Source organism: Ambystoma mexicanum, chromosome 2q (genome assembly GCF_040938575.1).
Source record: "Ambystoma mexicanum isolate Mex_15411 chromosome 2q, UKY_AmexF1_1, whole genome shotgun sequence".
In the NCBI taxonomy this organism is placed as follows: Eukaryota; Metazoa; Chordata; class Amphibia; order Caudata; family Ambystomatidae; genus Ambystoma; species Ambystoma mexicanum.
This window is the reverse complement of record NC_090924.1, coordinates 442,587,561-442,605,615: the sequence shown is the minus strand read 5'-3', so window position 1 is coordinate 442,605,615 and position 18,055 is coordinate 442,587,561. Positions and strand designations below refer to the sequence as shown.

At 46.0% G+C, this 18,055-nt stretch overlaps 1 protein-coding gene across 3 annotated transcripts in view; it reads right to left on the bottom strand.

The window, feature by feature from the left end:
- ABT1 (activator of basal transcription 1) overlaps window positions 1-18,055 on the bottom strand; it is a 107,733-nt gene that overhangs the window by 67,351 nt on the left and 22,327 nt on the right. For all 3 annotated transcript variants that reach the window (XM_069647496.1, XM_069647497.1, XM_069647498.1), the window contains exon 2: window positions 7,246-7,504. In XM_069647496.1, the coding sequence (XP_069503597.1) occupies window positions 7,246-7,483 (238 nt within the window). In that variant the 5' untranslated portion in view covers window positions 7,484-7,504. The remainder of the gene's footprint in view (window positions 1-7,245; window positions 7,505-18,055) is intronic.

The following is an 18,055-nucleotide window of genomic DNA, read 5'->3' as shown; positions in this document are numbered from 1 at the left end:
CAGTTTCTCCATACTGGCTTGGAAGTCCTGGAAGTTATGGAGAATGGGGTCATCTTGAGACACTAAAGGAACAGACCAATCTGCGGCACTGCCACTGAGATAAGAGAGCACGAAGGCCACTTTAGCCTGGTCCGTTGGAAAAGCGGCGGGTCTGCACAAAAAGTGCAAGCGACATTGATTGATGAACACAGCAAACCTTTTCGGATCACCTGAAAAGCGTTCGGGCGGAGCCAAAGGTATATTTCCTGGTAGATTGATTTGCACCGGATTTGAGGAAGCTGTAGGAGCGTGGCCCCCACTAGGGGTGGGTAGAGGAGTTTGTCCAGCTTGGGCTTGCAGCAATTGCCTAGCCAAATCGTCTGTTCGCTCCTTGGAGACCACTAACTCCCTCCTTAGGGCATTTGTTTCCTGACGTGCGGCGTGAACTTCCGCCCTCAACTCCCAGAGTAAATGGGCCAATTGGTCTGTGTCTGAGGTTTCCATTGCGCCTGGGCGGGAATTATGTGGTAAGGCTTCGCGTTCTGTAACGCTCACCTGGTTCCCTCGGAGGCGCAGGCCTTGATCTGGTGGGGATACCGTCTTCAGTGTTAGGCGCAGGGTTTGTTTTGCTCCCGGACAGGGCCCCCTTCTCACCGAAAGTTTAAGCTGAAGAGTGAGGTGTCTGCAAGGGTAAACCAAGGTATTATTGATTGGAAGGTTGGGAAAGTTCCTAGCCCCTCTCGCCCTTTCTTTCCCCGTGGAACTGGGTTGATAATTGCGCTTACCTTAGATAGGTAAATGCCGGGCTCTCCATCCTGCGTCTTGTGCAGGGGCGCTGGGTCCAGTTGCTTCACTGGATGCGAGCTCTGCCTCTTGATAGCAGAGGGTTAGCTGAGAGCGAAGACGCCGTTATTGCACAAGCGTGCCTTGTAAGTATTTAAGTTCCTTTTAGATTGTTCTCTTCTCTTTCAAAAGTCTTAAGTCTTTAAAGTCTATGTCTTTTCCTTTTCAGATGCTGTGGCGGTGAAGATTATCCTTCTAATGGCACGTAAGTAGAAAGACTGCACTAGCGCTGTAGAATGCACCGTAATGTCTCTTTTGTCTTTGCAGGTGCCGAGGTGCAGCGCGAACAGATTGGAAGCGAACGTAACACAGGTAAGCAGTCTTGTAACTAAGCGTTACTAACCGATGTATCTTGTCTTGCAGGTGCCGGAATGCAGCGCGAGCTGAGTTGGAACGGGCGTAACACAGGTAAGCAGACTTTGTAGTTAAATTTTACTGACCGATGTTCTTTCTCTTTGCAGATGTCGGATGCCGGAAGAGAAAGGCTGAAAAAGGCGCCTTGGATGCTGCCGTTGGATTAGGTAAGTAGATGCGCTGCCTTTGCTTTAGCCTAACCTGTGCCTTTGTTTTGCAGGAGCTGCTGAAGACTGAAGAAGACTGAAGGTTGGATCCCAGCAGGTGATTTCGTGTTCACAGGATCTGGAGCTGGAGGTTTCCTGGAGCGGACACGGTGAGCGTCCTGCTGCAGATGCAGAATAACGCGAAGCACGTGAAACCAATCGGGTGTGGTTTAAATAGCCTTCTGTAGTGCTTAGGCGTCTTCTTCCACGGCCTCACCCAGGTAAGAAAAAGAGTTCCAGATTTCTAGAAGAGTTCATGTGTTCTGCTTCCAGGGAGTGGCTCCTGCTCCACCCAGACAGAAAAAGTAGTCCCAGGCAGAGAAGGATCAGGAGACCAGCTAGCTGGTAAGTAAGCAGCATGGTCTGCTACAGGTAGGTCCACCAAGCACTCTTATCTAATATGAGCCCGGCGCTTCCTGTGCCGGGACCAGTCACCTTCATGAGCCTGGCGCCACTGGCGCCAGGACAAGGTCCAAAAGGTCCCAATAGGGACTGGCTGGTTCCTGGGATCAGAGTTATGGGCCTGCTTCCAAGGTCATGGGGCAAGTCCTGACCATTTGGAAGCAGGGATCATGACAGAAAATCAACCCAAAGTTTAGTGACCTTGCCACTTATGAAGCAGGAGAGGCGGCGCAAGGCCTTTTGTTCAGAGAGGCTTTTGGCAAAGATAGAGGGAGGTGTGTAGGCATGTACGCCTCCCTAGAGAAAGCGCAATCATCTATAAAGAAATCTTCCTGAGCAGAGTTTTTGCTGGGGCCAGCCGGTATCAGGGTCGAGCAGCCGGTCGCTTCGCAAACCTCCTGAAGGCCCCAGGGCGCCAGAGCCCACTACTGGGAGTCTAGGCAACAAGACTCCTTCTTCCCCTCCAGAGGGAGAAACGCCAGAGGTCCTTGGGGAAGAGGAGCAAGCAAAGCTCAAAGAGCAGTGTCAGGTGAGAGGGATGTGCAGCGCATGCCCCCCCATAGGAGGGAGGACGTTGCAATTTTGTCAAAACTGGCGCGCGCTATCCAGCGATGCATGGGTGTTGCAAATGATCCAGGGGTTCAAGCTAGAGTTTGTGAAGACCCTGATGGCAAGGCCGAGCCGGATGGTCAGGTCGCAAGCGGAGGAAGAGCTCCAACTGAGCTCGCAGAGATCAGGGAGAAAGTGGCGAGAGCGATGCGACACAGAAGCCGCCCATTTGTAAGCAATATGTTCCTGGTTCAGAGGAAAGAGAATGTGCGGCTAGTTATAAAACCTAAAGGAACCCAACGGCTGGGTAATTTACAGGCACTTCAAGATGAAAGGCATTCACTAGCTGAGAGACATCCTCAGGAAATACGACTGGCTGGCCAGGATGGATTTGAAAGATGTATATCGGACGGTCCCAGTGGCGCCAGCAGAACGCCCGTTCCTAGCATTCTGGTGGGAAAGGCGATTCTGGCAATTCAAAACACTGCCTTTCGATCTTGCGTCTGCTCCATGGGCGTTTAAAAACCTATGAGACTGGTGGCAGCCGCCATCAGAGAGAAGGGCATTATAATAATTTACCTAGATGACATTCCCTTAATGGCAGACAACAGGGAAACCTTACTATAACAAATAGATGGGTAGAGAATATTCTCTCGGTTCTCTAGAAAGTCTAGAGGCGACAGAAGTCGGACATGTCCCCTTCCGCGGCTTTGTAGTAGACACGAGGAAGGCGACGCTGGAACTCCCAGCGAGGAAGATTGAGATATAAAGAAAAAGCTCTGAGCATGCATCAACAAGGAGTTCCTGCCCCTCCGCTCCCTAACTAGAATAGGCCTGTTGGCTTCCTCCATACAAGCGATATTCCCAGGGCCTCTATATTACAGAGCCCTGCAGAGGCTGAAGATCAAGCATCTTCAGCAGGGACCGAGATATCAGTTAGTGCTTCTCAATCGAGATTCGCGCATGGAACTGCTTTGGTGGTTGCAGAACATGCAAGCATGGAACGGGCGGCAATCTTTGGAGACAGACCAGAATTGCCCATAGACTCAGACGCGAGCAGAGTAGGCGGAGGAGCCCGATGCAGCACCTAGAGACCGGAGGGAAATGGGCGACCAGAGAATTAGAGCTACATATAAACTGTCTGGAACAGTTAGCTGGTTCTTTCACGATAAAGGCTTGTACGAAGGACCGGGCGAACTGCTGCATCCTCTTGAGGATGGACAACATATCAGAAGTCATATACATAAACCACCTAGGAGGGACCAGGTCCAGACTACTTGCTGAGATAACCAAAGATTTTTGGCATTACTGCATGCAAGTCGGGATATCCGTCACAGCCGAGTATCTCCCGGGGTCTCTCAATGTAGTAGCGGATTGGAACTCCTGTTACCTGACTCACTCCGGCAACTGGAAGCTTGACGAGAACATCTTCCAGAGGCTGGAGCAGCTGTGGGGCCCGATCCATACGGATCTATTCGCATTCCAGGCTGAATGCTCAAGACACCCAGGTTCTTCAGCTGGAGGGTGACCGCAGCGCGCAGGACAGCTGCGTACCTGCAGGACTGGAGCAGGGGTGTACATTATGCGTTCCCTCCCTTCGTGATGTCGAGCAGGGTGCTAGCAAAAGTCTGCAGAGAGAAGGCAACGATAGTGATCGGAGCGCCCTGGAAGTCGCATGTCTGGTTTCCAGCTTGAATGGAACAACTTTCCTCCGATTTCCCGCAGATTCTCCTGTTGGACGTGTGGCTGCTCATGGACCCAGCTGGGCAATGTATCCTCAGAGCGATGGATGCGCCGCCGTTGCTGGCCTCCAGGGTGTCAGGGGGTGGGGGGCGTTGAAGGGGGGGAGAAATGGACGATGCCATGCATTTTAAGCCACGCTGAACAGCTCATCTTGGATTCCCGGGCCCCATCCATTCGCAGGAGCTACGACGAGGCGTGGCACAAGTGGAAGAACTGGTGCGCGAGGAGAGGCATTCCTCCAGTTTCTCCCCCGGTAGTATTGGTCATATATTTTCTGCCTGCCCTCCTGGATGAGGGCAAGGCCTTCAGAACAGTAGGCTTTTACAGGTCGGCCATATCAGCTGGACATGTGGCAGTGGACGGCTCGCCGGTGGGAAAACACCCAGTGGTAGTTAGACTCATGAAAGTAGCACAGTTCTGCAAGCCTCTGGCGCCGAAATACACACGTCTTTGGGATGTGACCATGGTGCTAAGGTTCCTAGGCAACTGGCCGGAAACAGGTATCTCGATAGCTCAACTGTCAGGGAAGTTAGCTATGCTCCTTGGTCTAGTGTCGTGTAGAAGAGTCTCTGATGTCAGAGCGCTGGAAGTGGATATGAAGTTGTATGGTTCAGAAGGTGTGACCTTCACGTTAGCTAGAAGGACTAAGACAAATTCCACTTCTATCTCGTATCCGTACATTCCCGGCACCCGAAGTTGTGTCACAACCTGCATCAAGGAATGAAAGCAGGACAGCAGAGCATTGTCCCCCGGGGGCTTCTCAGTTACTTATCATGCGCAGGCAGCTGTTCAAGGGTCCGAGAGATTATGCAGCATGCAGGGATCATTTTAGACCAGTTGGTGCTCACTCAGTGACGGGAGCCAAGGCTTCCACGGCATTCACCAAAGTCTCTCGCAGACATTCTGTGTGCAGCAGACTGGTTGAGTGACAGCATGCTTAAGTCTTTATTTTAAACTGATTCCGTCACTTGCAGAGGCGATCGATAGTACAGAGCTTTGAAAAAGCATAATGCTCACCTCCTGTCTTGACATAGAATGAAGCTAGCGCAAGGAATCTTGATTCTATTAAAAGGCACGGTGGCGATAATTACTTCCCACCCAGTGCATGCACTGTATATTGGCGTTGTTCTAACCCGAATTTCCCCAGTTGTGTGAAATAGGGCAGTGCATTTTCCCTCCCTAATGGTGTCTTTTCTGAATTCCAGGAGGTTTCCGTTGTGGCAGTAACGCGGAAGGGACAGTGATTCGTCCTAGTGGAATGTGTCTTCGACATTGTTGGTTTGAGTGTGCCATGTTTTGTTGGACAGTTATGGAGTTGCAGTTCAGAGCATCCAAAGAAGAGGTGGAGCTAGAGAGAGGAAGTTCTATGGATAGTGAAAAGAGAGAAATGTATAGCTTTCAAAGAAAAAAAAAAGGGAGAAAATGAAAGTTTTGTTCATTTTTCTGTTTGAAGTGTTGAAACTGCTGAAGAGTAGATTAAAGAAGTTGAAACATAATGCTCGCCTTGGTGTAGAATCAAGACCCCCTGGCGCTACTAGCAGGGTTAATCCTCATTGCCATGCATGGGAAAATATATTGTCAGTTTTCTGCACTTGGGTACAGAAAAGCCATTGTTTACCTTTGGGTGTCAATAATAACAGATGAATACTTTACAACCCTATTTGCATTTCAGTAGTATATACATGGCCCACAAAAGCCAAAGCTAAGTCACATTTATTGCGGCAAGAGTATCATGCATTCTAACAGCATTTTTCAATTGGCCTCCATTGCTCGGATCAAAGAAGTCGAAAACGAACATGTGGGCCTTATTCCAATATCCATCCATAATTCAACAAAACAGCCCAATTCTATATACGCAATTAGCACACAAATAAACTGCAATAACCAGCACAATAGAAAACACCGTTTACAGTAAGTATGTGCCTAAGGCAATTCACTTTGCAGTGTCACGCTACACGAAATAAAACAAGCTCTATTTGTGTTTCAAAGAACAGTATAATCGTGCTGATTCATTCAGCCGGCTACTGTCCCTGGAAATAAAGCACTGCCACTTCACAGTAGAAGTGGAAATCCATCCTTTAGCTTGCTAGTGAATTCTGGAGTGAAATAATAACCAGATAAGACTCGAGTCTTCTTGTAGGAAAGAATGCATATTTCTTGTGTGTGTGTGGAAAAGAAAACAAAAGGTACTGTAAGAAAATAAGAGAGTGCACCGACCACAAGCACAAAGGTTTAAAGATCACTGCCTGCCACATTCGGCATGGAGAGGTGAAACTGGTTTTGAGAGAGCACTGCTTATAAACCTTTTCTGCAGACATGTGATGTTCCCCCACCTCTTCGAATGAAACCAGTTATGTCAGTCAGTAAAGCAGAATGCTGCAGGATTCCAAGCACTGGCCAGCCACGGGTGTTGACCATTTCAAGGTTGGGTGCAAGATCTCCAGGATGGGGGCTAGTTAAGAGAAGTGCAGGTTTTGAGAGACTGTTTCAACGCTACTGGATTTCCAAGTTTGTACTTCTGCCAGTACTTTGCTCAAATAAAATGTTGACAATAAAATGTCGACAGTGAAAAACAGCTTTGGGTGCCTTATGGCTCATTAAAGAAAAATGATTATTCAGTCACTGTGCAAATGCCAAGATCAGAGTTTTAGTAGAAAAGGTGTTCAGCAAATTGGAAACATGCAAACAGAAATAGAGTGGTCTCATGAAGAAGAGCCTTCTACTCAGCCATTCAAAAATCCTGGCGTTAGGCGAAGACCCCCTCCTCGAAGATTTTCCATATACCCTGCACTCTCAGAATGCTCTTTTGCAGTCTTACCCTCAAATGTTTGTATGGCTCAGGACACTGCTATAGTTGATCATTTGAAACATTTTCAATGAAAGGGTTAACAAAGACTCGGTCTAGCAGCATTATTCAGTGATATATGTGCTCAAAAGGCAGTACAAGAGCTGTTGGAAACTAGTGTTCTGGTGTACACCACGTACCCGTTTATTTTTACATTAGACATTTGTTATGGATATAAATCACACTTGTGACGAAACTCAAAGAAAAGTATGCAAAGGATGCAACTACGGATTAGTTAACAACTCATTTGTTATGTAACCAATAAGCAAGCAGTAGATGGAGTTTTTTGGGGGTTAGTTTTGGGTGCAATTTCTCCTCGCTCACCTTCTGCTTGCAGGAATATGCGGCCCACTTCACCATGGACGCTCATCATGTTGCGGACGTGCCGTGGCCGCATACGAGGTGGAATGTGCCCCAAGTAAACGATGCCTGGTATGGTGGTCTTCTTTGCAGTCTTAGCCTCTTCAGCATCATCCTCTACCTCTTCTAAACCCATTGCTTCATCCTCTCCTTCCGCCATCTCTTTTACCACTGCTTTGTTCTCACTCTCCTCTTCAAACATGGCAGGCAGCTGCTAGAAAGACTAAAACATATCCCCGTCAGAAACCTACCGACCTTTGTCAGTCCTAAAAATATTCTTACCAGATATGCCAGAGATTTATTTGGGAGAATCCCCCAACCCTCCCATCTCGGACTCCAGTCCACACCAGTCACAGTACTCCACTCCATTCCTATGTTCAGCTGTAAATATGTTGGCATGAGTCCCATTTTAAATGTACTAGCTATGTCTGTTACATTGTCCACGCCACAGATTTCTGTATCCCATTACATGTCCCCTCAACAACCGGCTACTCATTCCCAGATACCCTTAACATAAAGGATGGCCTCTGCCTCATGTACTCTATGTACGCCACTTCTGATCAACAGGACAATCAAATCTTCAATAAATACAAATGTGCACTAGGAAATGGACACAGCATTAACTGTGAACTGAAACATAGGCTAATGCATTGGCCAGTACAAGAAGGGCATAGTTTAGACCACAAACCAGACTAGAATAACCAAGCCTCAAATCAGCCAGGATGGCCACTTGGCAACCAACACAAATCAAAGAACAACGTAGACAGTCTTTTAGATTGTAGTAGCATGAATTTGGAGAAAAGAGTTGAAAAAATAATTAAAACGGATTGACATACATTATGTCTCGGGAGGATTGCTCAGGGGCAACGTGCTCGCCTTGGAAACAAGACGACACGGAGCAACACAGGTTCGATCCCCAGGTCCGTGCTTAGAAACCTCTGGGTATTAAGCGCGTTATATATAACCTATCATATCATATCATTAGCAGTTCCATACATTTAATTTTTTCCTGGAATTACAAGCAACTTCCAGAAAAGCCAGAGAGCAACTAGAAAGAGCACAGTATCATGAGTCTGGAAATAAAAAGACATAATGGGGGTAATTCATGGATTAATTGCGCTAAAAAAAAAAAAGGGATTTGTGCGCCATTCTGCCCGCAAATCCCCATTTGTTAAACAGGGATTTGCGGGCAGAATGGCACACAAATCCCGTTTTTTTTGGGCGCAAATAATCCATGAATTACCCCTGAAATCAATGTAAAAGTCTCAATTAAAATAGTTTTGGAATTCCAATAAGAATTGTTTGAGCTCCTGACAGACCTACTGGAGTTGCTGATTAAACTGTCATTTCTGCACCTCCCAACCTAGAGGTATTTCAGGGTCTCCAAGGTCCTCCAAAAAGGAAGCACTGAATTGGTGATGCATTGAAGGCGTATTGGGTGATCCTCCAATGAGATGCACGTCACATTCCTGAAATTAGGACTGTGGATTTGGGATTGTTGGCAACTATGGAATAGCTTTCCTTGAATCAAGGGGAAAGAACCACCAGGTATTACACATTGGTGCACTAAACAATTGATAGATTCGTTATTTTTCGCAGAGGTGCTGGTAAAGGTGTGGGGGGCACACAGTGCTTTAGGAGACTTCACACCTATTTTAAAGTTTTTCCACCCATGTCATAACAAGAAGGAACCTCATTTTCCAGTCAGGGCGAGTTTTCTTTGGTAATCTGCATTAGAAGGGGTGCCAAAAAAGGGAACGGGGACTCTCTATAAAGATCAATGTCACAGACTTTCAAGAAAGTCTTTACGACAACAGAACTAAAGCAAACCACTCAGTCTCGGCCTTTGTAAGTGGCAGGGTAGGGGCCAGTGTGGCTAAGGTGCAGCGAGTCTCATGTAAAATATATCACGCGATAGTTCATGCATTTATTGCTCACTCTGATATTCCAATCGAGCACACATTTCCGAGTTACCTTGAGAGATGGTAAATAGGATGGCAGGAAAGGGACTAAAACATTCACAGAGAACCTCATTTTTAGCCCGTGGGTGGGAGAATACAGGTGTGGCTTTGAAAAGGGAGCTTTCATCTCTTAAAATTGTGAAGGTTATGTACTACCTGGTAGAATAAGCCAGAGAAAAGAGGATGTCTGCCGGCAGGCAATGTCAAAACGCATTTATTAAATAGGAGGTATCACCTACCAGTACTCTTCCATGCATCGTACAACTAGTTTTCTCTGATGCATGCACATACGGATACATTTAGCCAATTCTTAGAGCCCCAACAAAATATTGGCAGCAGCATTCAGAGTACATGGAATTCTTCAGATACAGAAGGCTAAATAGTAGTCTTTTGAGTGAGGCTACTAAAACAATGTTCTATGCAGTCCAATACAACCAAATTCGGGATTGAAGCATACAGCTTGGGCTCAGGAGCCATCTGAAATCTAGAACCACACTCAAATTTCGAACTCGACTGGATACAGAGTAGCATAGCAACAGCCACTGGAAATGTATCCTCACCTTTGGATTGATTTTAAGGCCATTTTCTGTGCATTGTATGATGCTTCCACTACCTCCATTTAGGGAACATAAAGCTCCATGTCTGGTTAAGAGCAAGAGCCACAAGCAGGTAAGGCAACAGGAGTGGTGGACCAGGATACCAGCTATTCCAACCAGAGGGAGAAAGGTGCTGCCAAATAGTAGTTCTATATCAGATTGTGTACAAAAAACGAGTCTCAGCCTTAAAGGATAGTTCCGGGACTTTTTTTTTATTGTCCCTACGGGTCGGCCATGTGTTTGTAAGCATAAATCGGTAGATCGTAGGAAACTTTCCTATGGACCTTACCCGACTTTTCGCCCATTATCGCACTCGAAATCAGCCTCCATTTTGTGATAATCCTATCATTTCGCCCCATCGACCTGGCTCACCTGCCTTTGCGGCACTAAATCAAATCCCCCGCCCCTGAGCCTGACATCAGCAGACGCGTACTGCCCATTTCAAGCACGTCTCGTGTCAACAATCGCTGCGCCTCAGCTATTGACGTGTTGCCATGGAAATGGCAGGACGCCTCTTTCCCCAATAAGTATAAACAGACCGTTTCACAACACACAGCAGCAGATTTTCGATTCCATTCCTCTCTCTGTGTTACTTTGAGTATTCTGTGACTCGTTTCAGTGCTCTGGTCAGCTACCTTCGCCGCTTGTAGCCCGTGTGAACACCTGTACCATCTCTGTAAATTATTTTACTATCTTTACCGCACAATGGCCACAATAATGCCGTATATGTACGAGCCCGAGTACACCGAGGAGGAACTACTGGAAAGGCAAGCACGCGAAAACGATGGGGATTCGGACGGCAGTTGGGAGGACCAGTCAACGGATGAAGAGCCTGGACCATGTCGCATGGACGGCGTCTCCACCTGGTGCACGTGCAATCGGTGCGAGCTAATGCCAACTGAGGAGGAGAACTGCTGCTGCCGTGAAAATTCCGGGTGCTTGGCCTACATTTCGGAAAGCGAGCAAAGTCTGCAGGAAGGCGAGCAAAGTCCGCAATGCATCACCGAGCTGCCAGAGTTCAGGGAAGCCTGCCTCTCACGGACTGTGTTGAGGATGATGATGGTGCTTATGCACGAACTTCGTGGCACTGTTCGTCCGCGTAATCCGAGTAACGAGTAAGTATACTCTGTTTGTGATGTCAGTGATGCCACTACTATTTCATGGTCGTCTCCCACATATAAAATTACATTTACATATCATTCGAACGCATGTAAATTGGTTCTATATAGTGCATTTTCTAGATATAATTTTTTTCTAAGAAAAATGACATGTGTTACCTGAATCGACATTGATAAGAAAGTTTTGTCAGTTTAATACAGTTTGCATCTTTTTTTTTTCACAGGTGGTACAGGCTGGTGGCCTATCGTTGCTTCACTTGGTGGCTTCACGGGAGGCTCGGACACCGCGTTCGGAGAGTAATACCTGCCTGTGCGGTACTTGCCATTAGACAACATTTCCCCAGTGACAGTGGACAATACCGCGGATTTTCCCTCGATGTGCTGCAACCTCAACTTTACAATGTGTAATGTTTATTATTTATGTTTAATTAAAATCTAAAATAAAGCCCAACATATATTTTAAAAATGGTTGTTTTGATTTTTTAAATGAATCTAGTGTGTCTCTGTTGAATAGCCTTCCAGTGCCTTGTCTTGTCACACCACATGTCTCCGGCCAGCATCCTCCCTCACGCTGGCCGCACACCTTCAATCCACATAAGTGTGTCTCCATTCACGAGTCTTCCTGTGTCTTGTCTGCACGACCACCGCCCCGATCCACCCCCCCGCCCTATCAAAGGCAGTTCGCACCAGGGTACTTGCGCTGCTGGCAAGTGGAGCTGTCAGGGAGCGATAAAGGCCAAGAGGTGCCAAAGACCATGTACACTTGAAAGTGGTCTATAGAGCATGGGTTGTTGTTCCCATGTCTACCTCCAGACCCCGTGTCTCCTGCCAAGCATCCCCCCTCACGCTGGACGCCCCCCTGCAATCCACATAAGTGTGTCTCCATTCACGAGTCTTCCTGTGTCTTGTCTGCACGACCACCGCCCCGATCCACCCCCCGCCCTATCAAAGGCAGTTCGCACCAGGGTACTTGCGCTGCTGGCAAGTGGAGCTGTCAGGGAGCGATAAAGGCCAAGAGGTGCCAAAGACCATGTACACTTGAAAGTGGTCTATAGAGCATGGGTTGTTGTTCCCATGTCTACCTCCAGACCCCGTGTCTCCTGCCAAGCATCCCCCCTCACGCTGGACGCCCCCCTGCAATCCGCATAATGCCACGACATATACACGTCATTCATTCACAAACACACCCCCGTTTCGAATTCTTTATAACCCACTTCATATTTCTAATGAGAACTTCTTTGCGCTTTGCTAGTCAACCCGTGAAGGTGCTGGTTATCTGCTCTTCGTCTCTGTGAACTTCCGTGACCACTTTGAGCAAACTCGTCAGTTTGCAACCTGTGAACTGCTCCCTGTTCTACGACAAGAAACTACTCTGATCCCTGCATCTAACTGTTTGTTCGTCAAGGTAAGTCCATGTACCATAATCATTTTGCGTCCAATTTTTTAATTTATATCTATTTGCTAGTAGTCATCAAATTGCATCCATGTTTTCTTTTCGTTCACGACAGTACATGCAAGGAACTAGTCACATGTTCTAGTTTAGTCAAATTACTTTTTCTATTTTTTGAAAGTTATTGAAATACTTATCCGCATGTGAATAACGTGTATAGTTCCAAGAACCAAAACGGACCTTGCATTGAACCTTTTATGTGTCATTTAATGTTTTAACACATTGGTTTTCATAGAGAATTGTTGATCTTTACTTTTCAGAACTTTCCATAATGCCTGCCTGTTCCATTGGCGGTTGCCCTTCGAAGACCCATAACAAATCTGAAGGTACTATAATGCATGTTTTCCCTAAGACAATAGATCAGATAAGAGAATGGGTCCGATATTGCGGATATCCAGCCTCTGAGCTAGAAAGTAGAGTCCTAGAAGTCTTTGCGGACAAGAGGGGTGATCGATACCGCATCTGCAGCAGGCACTTTAGCCCAGACATGTACTCCACATCATTGCTAATAAAGAAGAAAACACCGCGAGCGAGGCGAAAATTGCTCTCAACCGCTATTCCCACTCTATTCGTCCACATCCCTCCACTGGTGAGTCAAGTTTACGTATTTATCTCTCGGCCTTGCGGTAGTGTGTAGCATTAGCTAACAATAATTTCCCCATTTATGTATCCACTCAATATGAAGGCGGAAGATTCTCCATCCGTGTCGTTATTGCAGTCATCAGCCACTTCAAGCGCCTATCGGGTAATCTTACTTAGCTATTCTGACACTGACTTGTTTTAGGCATGTAAATCAATAGTTTTAATTGATCGTGTAATTATTTTACCTAATGGTACACCACAGTACTCGTCCTCTAGTCTTTGTTTTCAGTTATAATTATTGTTATCCAAAATAATGCAAGTACTGTCTTTCAGGGAGATGCTGAGGAGTCCAACGCATTGACGACAACCGTAGATGTCACTCAGATGCTCGAGGTACGTTTCCGGACAGTTCCATCGATGGAGATCATCAGATCTTGCATTCTTGTAGCGCGATTGTTACACACAATGTTTCTTTCGTTTTTAGCCATTGGTATGTCCTTCTGTCGTCGCCCTCCTATGTGTCTTCTTTTTTCAATATTGTGTTCATTGCTAATGAAAGTCCTATGTTTCAGGGAGTCGATGGAGCATTAGTCCAAGAAGAAGGGGGAGCATGCAGTTACGGGTCGGCGCAACAGCTTGCAGAAGTGTGCACCGCAGTTACAGCGTCCCTTGATGTTCTTATGCATTTCGAGGTATGGATACTGACAGATCAATCATGCGAGATCAAATGACGTGATTACATCCGCTATACTTCCTTCTTTATTAACGCAAGTACTATGTTTCAGGGAGCTGACGGAGCTTCTTCAACAAGAACATCACCCCTAGTAGTTGATGCAGATCTCTGGGTGGTGACACTTCCAACGATGGAGCAAATCGAATAATATTTAGATATCCATTATTTATTTTAGACAACTGATCATTTGTGCAGGTCTATTTAGATGAGCCGTTGACGCCTGCAGAAAGTTTATGTTCTTTTAAACAAAATAGAAAACCATACTAATGCAATTACTGTGTTTCAGGGAGTTGCTGAAGCGTCATCTTCAATAATATCATCAATGGAAGTCTATGCGGAGCCCGAGGTATGGATCTTGACAGTTCAATCTAACTAGATCAACAATGCGTGAACTATTGTCGTTTGAATGTTCTACACAATGCGTTCATTCGTGTTTTGCTATTGAGATGTACGTATGGGTATTGGTCCCCAAGTACATTTTGTGTTTTCAATATTATTATACATACTAATGAAAGTTCTATGTTTCAGGGAGTCGATGGAGCCTCAGTGAGTGATGGATGTGCTTATCATGAAAATATAGTCGTTGCAGCGCGAGAGGAAGTGGAGACATGCACACACGAGTCGGAGCAACAGCGTCCAGATGTTGAAGTTCGAGGCAAGAAAGTTTCAAAGAAAAGAAAGCAAAAGAAGGTTAGTGTCCTGTTCACTATATTATGTTGTCTTTCACTGTCAATAGTTCAATACTGTAAGTTGTGTTTAAACTGAACATCCCTTTTCTAATCTGTCCTCTAGTTGCGAGTGGGTGTAAGAACTAGATCTACACAGACAGTGAAGCGAACGAGAGATGTTGCTTGTCAAACCTTTTGGCAGGGACTTGAGACTGGAGATGCATCGTGCCAATGGGAAGAATATGAAGTGATTGACAACGGAGCTATACCACCACCAGCCATTGATAGTGAATGTCCTCCTGGTAGTTTGGATGCAGTCGGAGATCAATTCACAGAATCCACACCCGCAAAAAATAAGAGCCCGCGAAAGTTGAAGACATTGTTTTTTTCTCCCATCTCCGGACAAGGAACAGTTGTTGCAGTGGAAGAGAATGACATGGACGACAATGAAACACCATCAATATCACTCAGCATAGCGGAAGACGATATCAGAGATTGTACCTTTCATGCGAGTGACATGTCCTCAACGTTACAGGCCGAACCAGCTGGGACGCAGAGTGACAGTATAAGGAAAGAGGCCAAATTCATTGTATTCGATAGCTGTTTGATAGATATTATTATGATGATGAAATGTGGGCATTGGGTTGGTGGGGAAGTATGTGGGGAGCCATTGATTAATGTGACTCGTGCATTTCGAGGCACTAACCTTAAAATACATGCCACCTGTACACAATATCATCCGTTCGCATGGTCTGCACAACCCATGCTGGGGCAACTGCCAGCAGGCAATCTACTTTCTGCAGCGGCCGCACTTTTTAGTGGTTCAAGTTTTAAAAAGTTACAGTATTTCTTTCAGTTTGTGGGAATCCATTTCATTGCGAAAACTCAGTTCTACAAATACCAAACCGATTATCTATTTCCAGCCATCAGCGAAGCTTGGAGAATGGAAAAAATGTCAATGGAAAGTACATTCGCGGGCAAACGCTTCAGGCTAGCCGGTGATGGACAGTGCGACAGCCCAGGATTTTCAGCCAAGTACTGCACCTACCACTTTCAGGACATGGAAAGTAAGAAAATTGTGAGTTTGGTGGTCGTGCAGGTGTCACAAAGTACATCCTCAGTGGCCATGGAGAAAGTTGGCTTTGTAGCATCATTGCAAGAACTACAATCGCGGGGAATGGTGATCGACCTGATAGCCACGGACAGACACGTTTCAATTGCCAAGACAATGAGAGAAGAGTACAAAAATATAAATCACCAATTTGACGTATGGCATCTTGCAAAAACAATCAATAAAAAATTGTCGGCTGCAGGAAAAAAAAAAGATATGCAAGGTATTTCACAGTGGTCCAAGTCAATCAGCAACCATCTTTGGTGGAGCTCAAAAACATGTGAAGGGTCGTTGGAAATTCTACTGGAAAAATGGCGGTCAGTAATGTTGCACTGTAGCAACGTACATCGATGGTCGACAAATGAACATTTCCACAAATGTGAACATGGCCATTTGTCCACAGAGGAGGCACGGAAGAAGAAGTGGTTGATTCCTTCATCACCCACTCACAAGGCCATTGAAAAGATTGTATTTGATAAAACTATAACAAGAGATTTGAGGGGACTCACGGAATTCTGCCACACAGGAGATTTGGAGGTGTTCCACAATATGTGCCTAAAGTACAGGCCCAAAAGATTGCATTTTGGCATGGAAGGCATGATAAATCGGACTCTTCTAGCGGTCTTGGCACATAACCATAATGTTGGCCGTCAACAAAGTAGGACGACCGGAACTTTAGGGACGCTTCGCTACAATAAGGCCTTCACTAAAAGAAGTAAACAATGGGTGATCAAACCAGTGTTTGAGGATATGCAATATGAGTTTATTGAGAGACTTATCGTAGATGTCCTCGATAGGCACATACATGGAGTGGTGAACGAACCTATGCAGGGGACAACTGCATTGCCACCCAACATTGCCTCTGTTCCATGTCCACCTAAAGCAGAGCTCATTGAGAAATACACATCACGGTTTAAATGATTGTAATTTGATTGTCTGTTCTCTCGAGTCTCCTCATGTTGCAGGCCCAAACTAGAAATGTGTGCTCGCTCAAAGTGAAGGTCAGCTGCTTTGATGTTTTGCTCGGGTGGCGGAACGGCCCACGACCCAGTATAAGGTTCTGTTGTGATTTGACCTTGACAGGCCGGGACCATCCCGAAAGACTAAGAAAAGATAATGAATAAAATTTCATAAACGAAACGATGAGCCACGTTCATTAGAAGAAGTAACGTCGGCAAAGAAGGAGTGGTGTTTCGGGTCTGCCCTACACAGAGACACAATGGAAAATGCAAATATAATGTAAGTAACTTTTGATGAGTTTATACCGCAATTTCATTACTATACAGTGGCTTTAAAGACGGGTTCAGTTGTACTTGTTCGTTCTATGTGGCATATTGTTTTCTACCGCGCACTATCTTGAGGAGAAACATCTGCTTTTACTGAAGTACCTCAAAACCTTCCTCTTTGCTTCTGCTTTCTCTCTCCCTCTCCCCTGCTACAACTGGTCCACTGTCTGCGACCTCGGTCCTGGGCCCTTCCACTCTCCACCTGCACTGCCTCCCTGTCAACCCCTGCACTGGGGGACTGTCTCAGTATCCTACAGCCCCCCCTTCCCAGCACTTGTTCTGCACTTACCTTGCACTTGCCACCAGCTGGCCCTATTTATTTATTATTTTATGCTACTTACCTTGTACTCCACTCCCCCCCCCCTCCATGCCTCGCCACGCCTTTAAACACTTGTGTACACCCAGTAGCGCTGTCCTCGCTATGAAATGAATAATTTTAATAAGGATCTGATGGTGAGACTAATTTCATTTTTTATGTTTTTAGGTACATCATTCACTACTGTCTGTGTCACGAGTACCAGACACCGGCGGACGGCTTCTACAGCCGCCAGTTGCTTCTCCGCGTGAACAACGTTACCACCCTGACCATTTTATGGGACGATCGCCAAGTACAAGTATGCCCTTACGCGGTACTAACGGTTAGATGCAACATACCTACCGTTGTGGTGGCCTAGTGCCTCGTTGTTGGAACAGCCATGCGATTAGCAGTGCGACCGAAGAGCTTATTTTTATCGTAAACCAACACCCTGTGTACTGCACACGAACATCGCTTCCCTCAAGACGAACTAATTTGGATCGAGAGCAAAGAAAAATGCAAATCGCTGAATATTCTCTAAACATTTGATGTCCAATAAATGTACTTTGCCAAATGTACAATCTTGCCGTTTGCTTTTAAACCACGGTTTCACATTCCGAATTGTGGCGCTGTATTGTGAGATGCTCTAAGACCCTGTGTACAGCAAAGGACCATCGCGTTCCTCAATACGAACTTTTTGGAACATGAGCAAATAAAAATGCAAATCGCTGAATATTCTCTAAACATTTGATGTCAAATAAATGTACTTTACCACATTTACAATCTTGCGGTTTGATTTCAAAGTACAGTTTCATATTCCGAATTGTGGTGCGCTGTATTGTGAGCTGATCTGTGTTGATTTCTGGGGTCTGTGTGGAGTCGCGTAGAAGACGCCTGGGCGCGTTTGCCTACGCAGCTCAGTCACGTCACGGATAGAGGCGGGGAATATGAATGTTTTGATAAAGTCTGTTTCA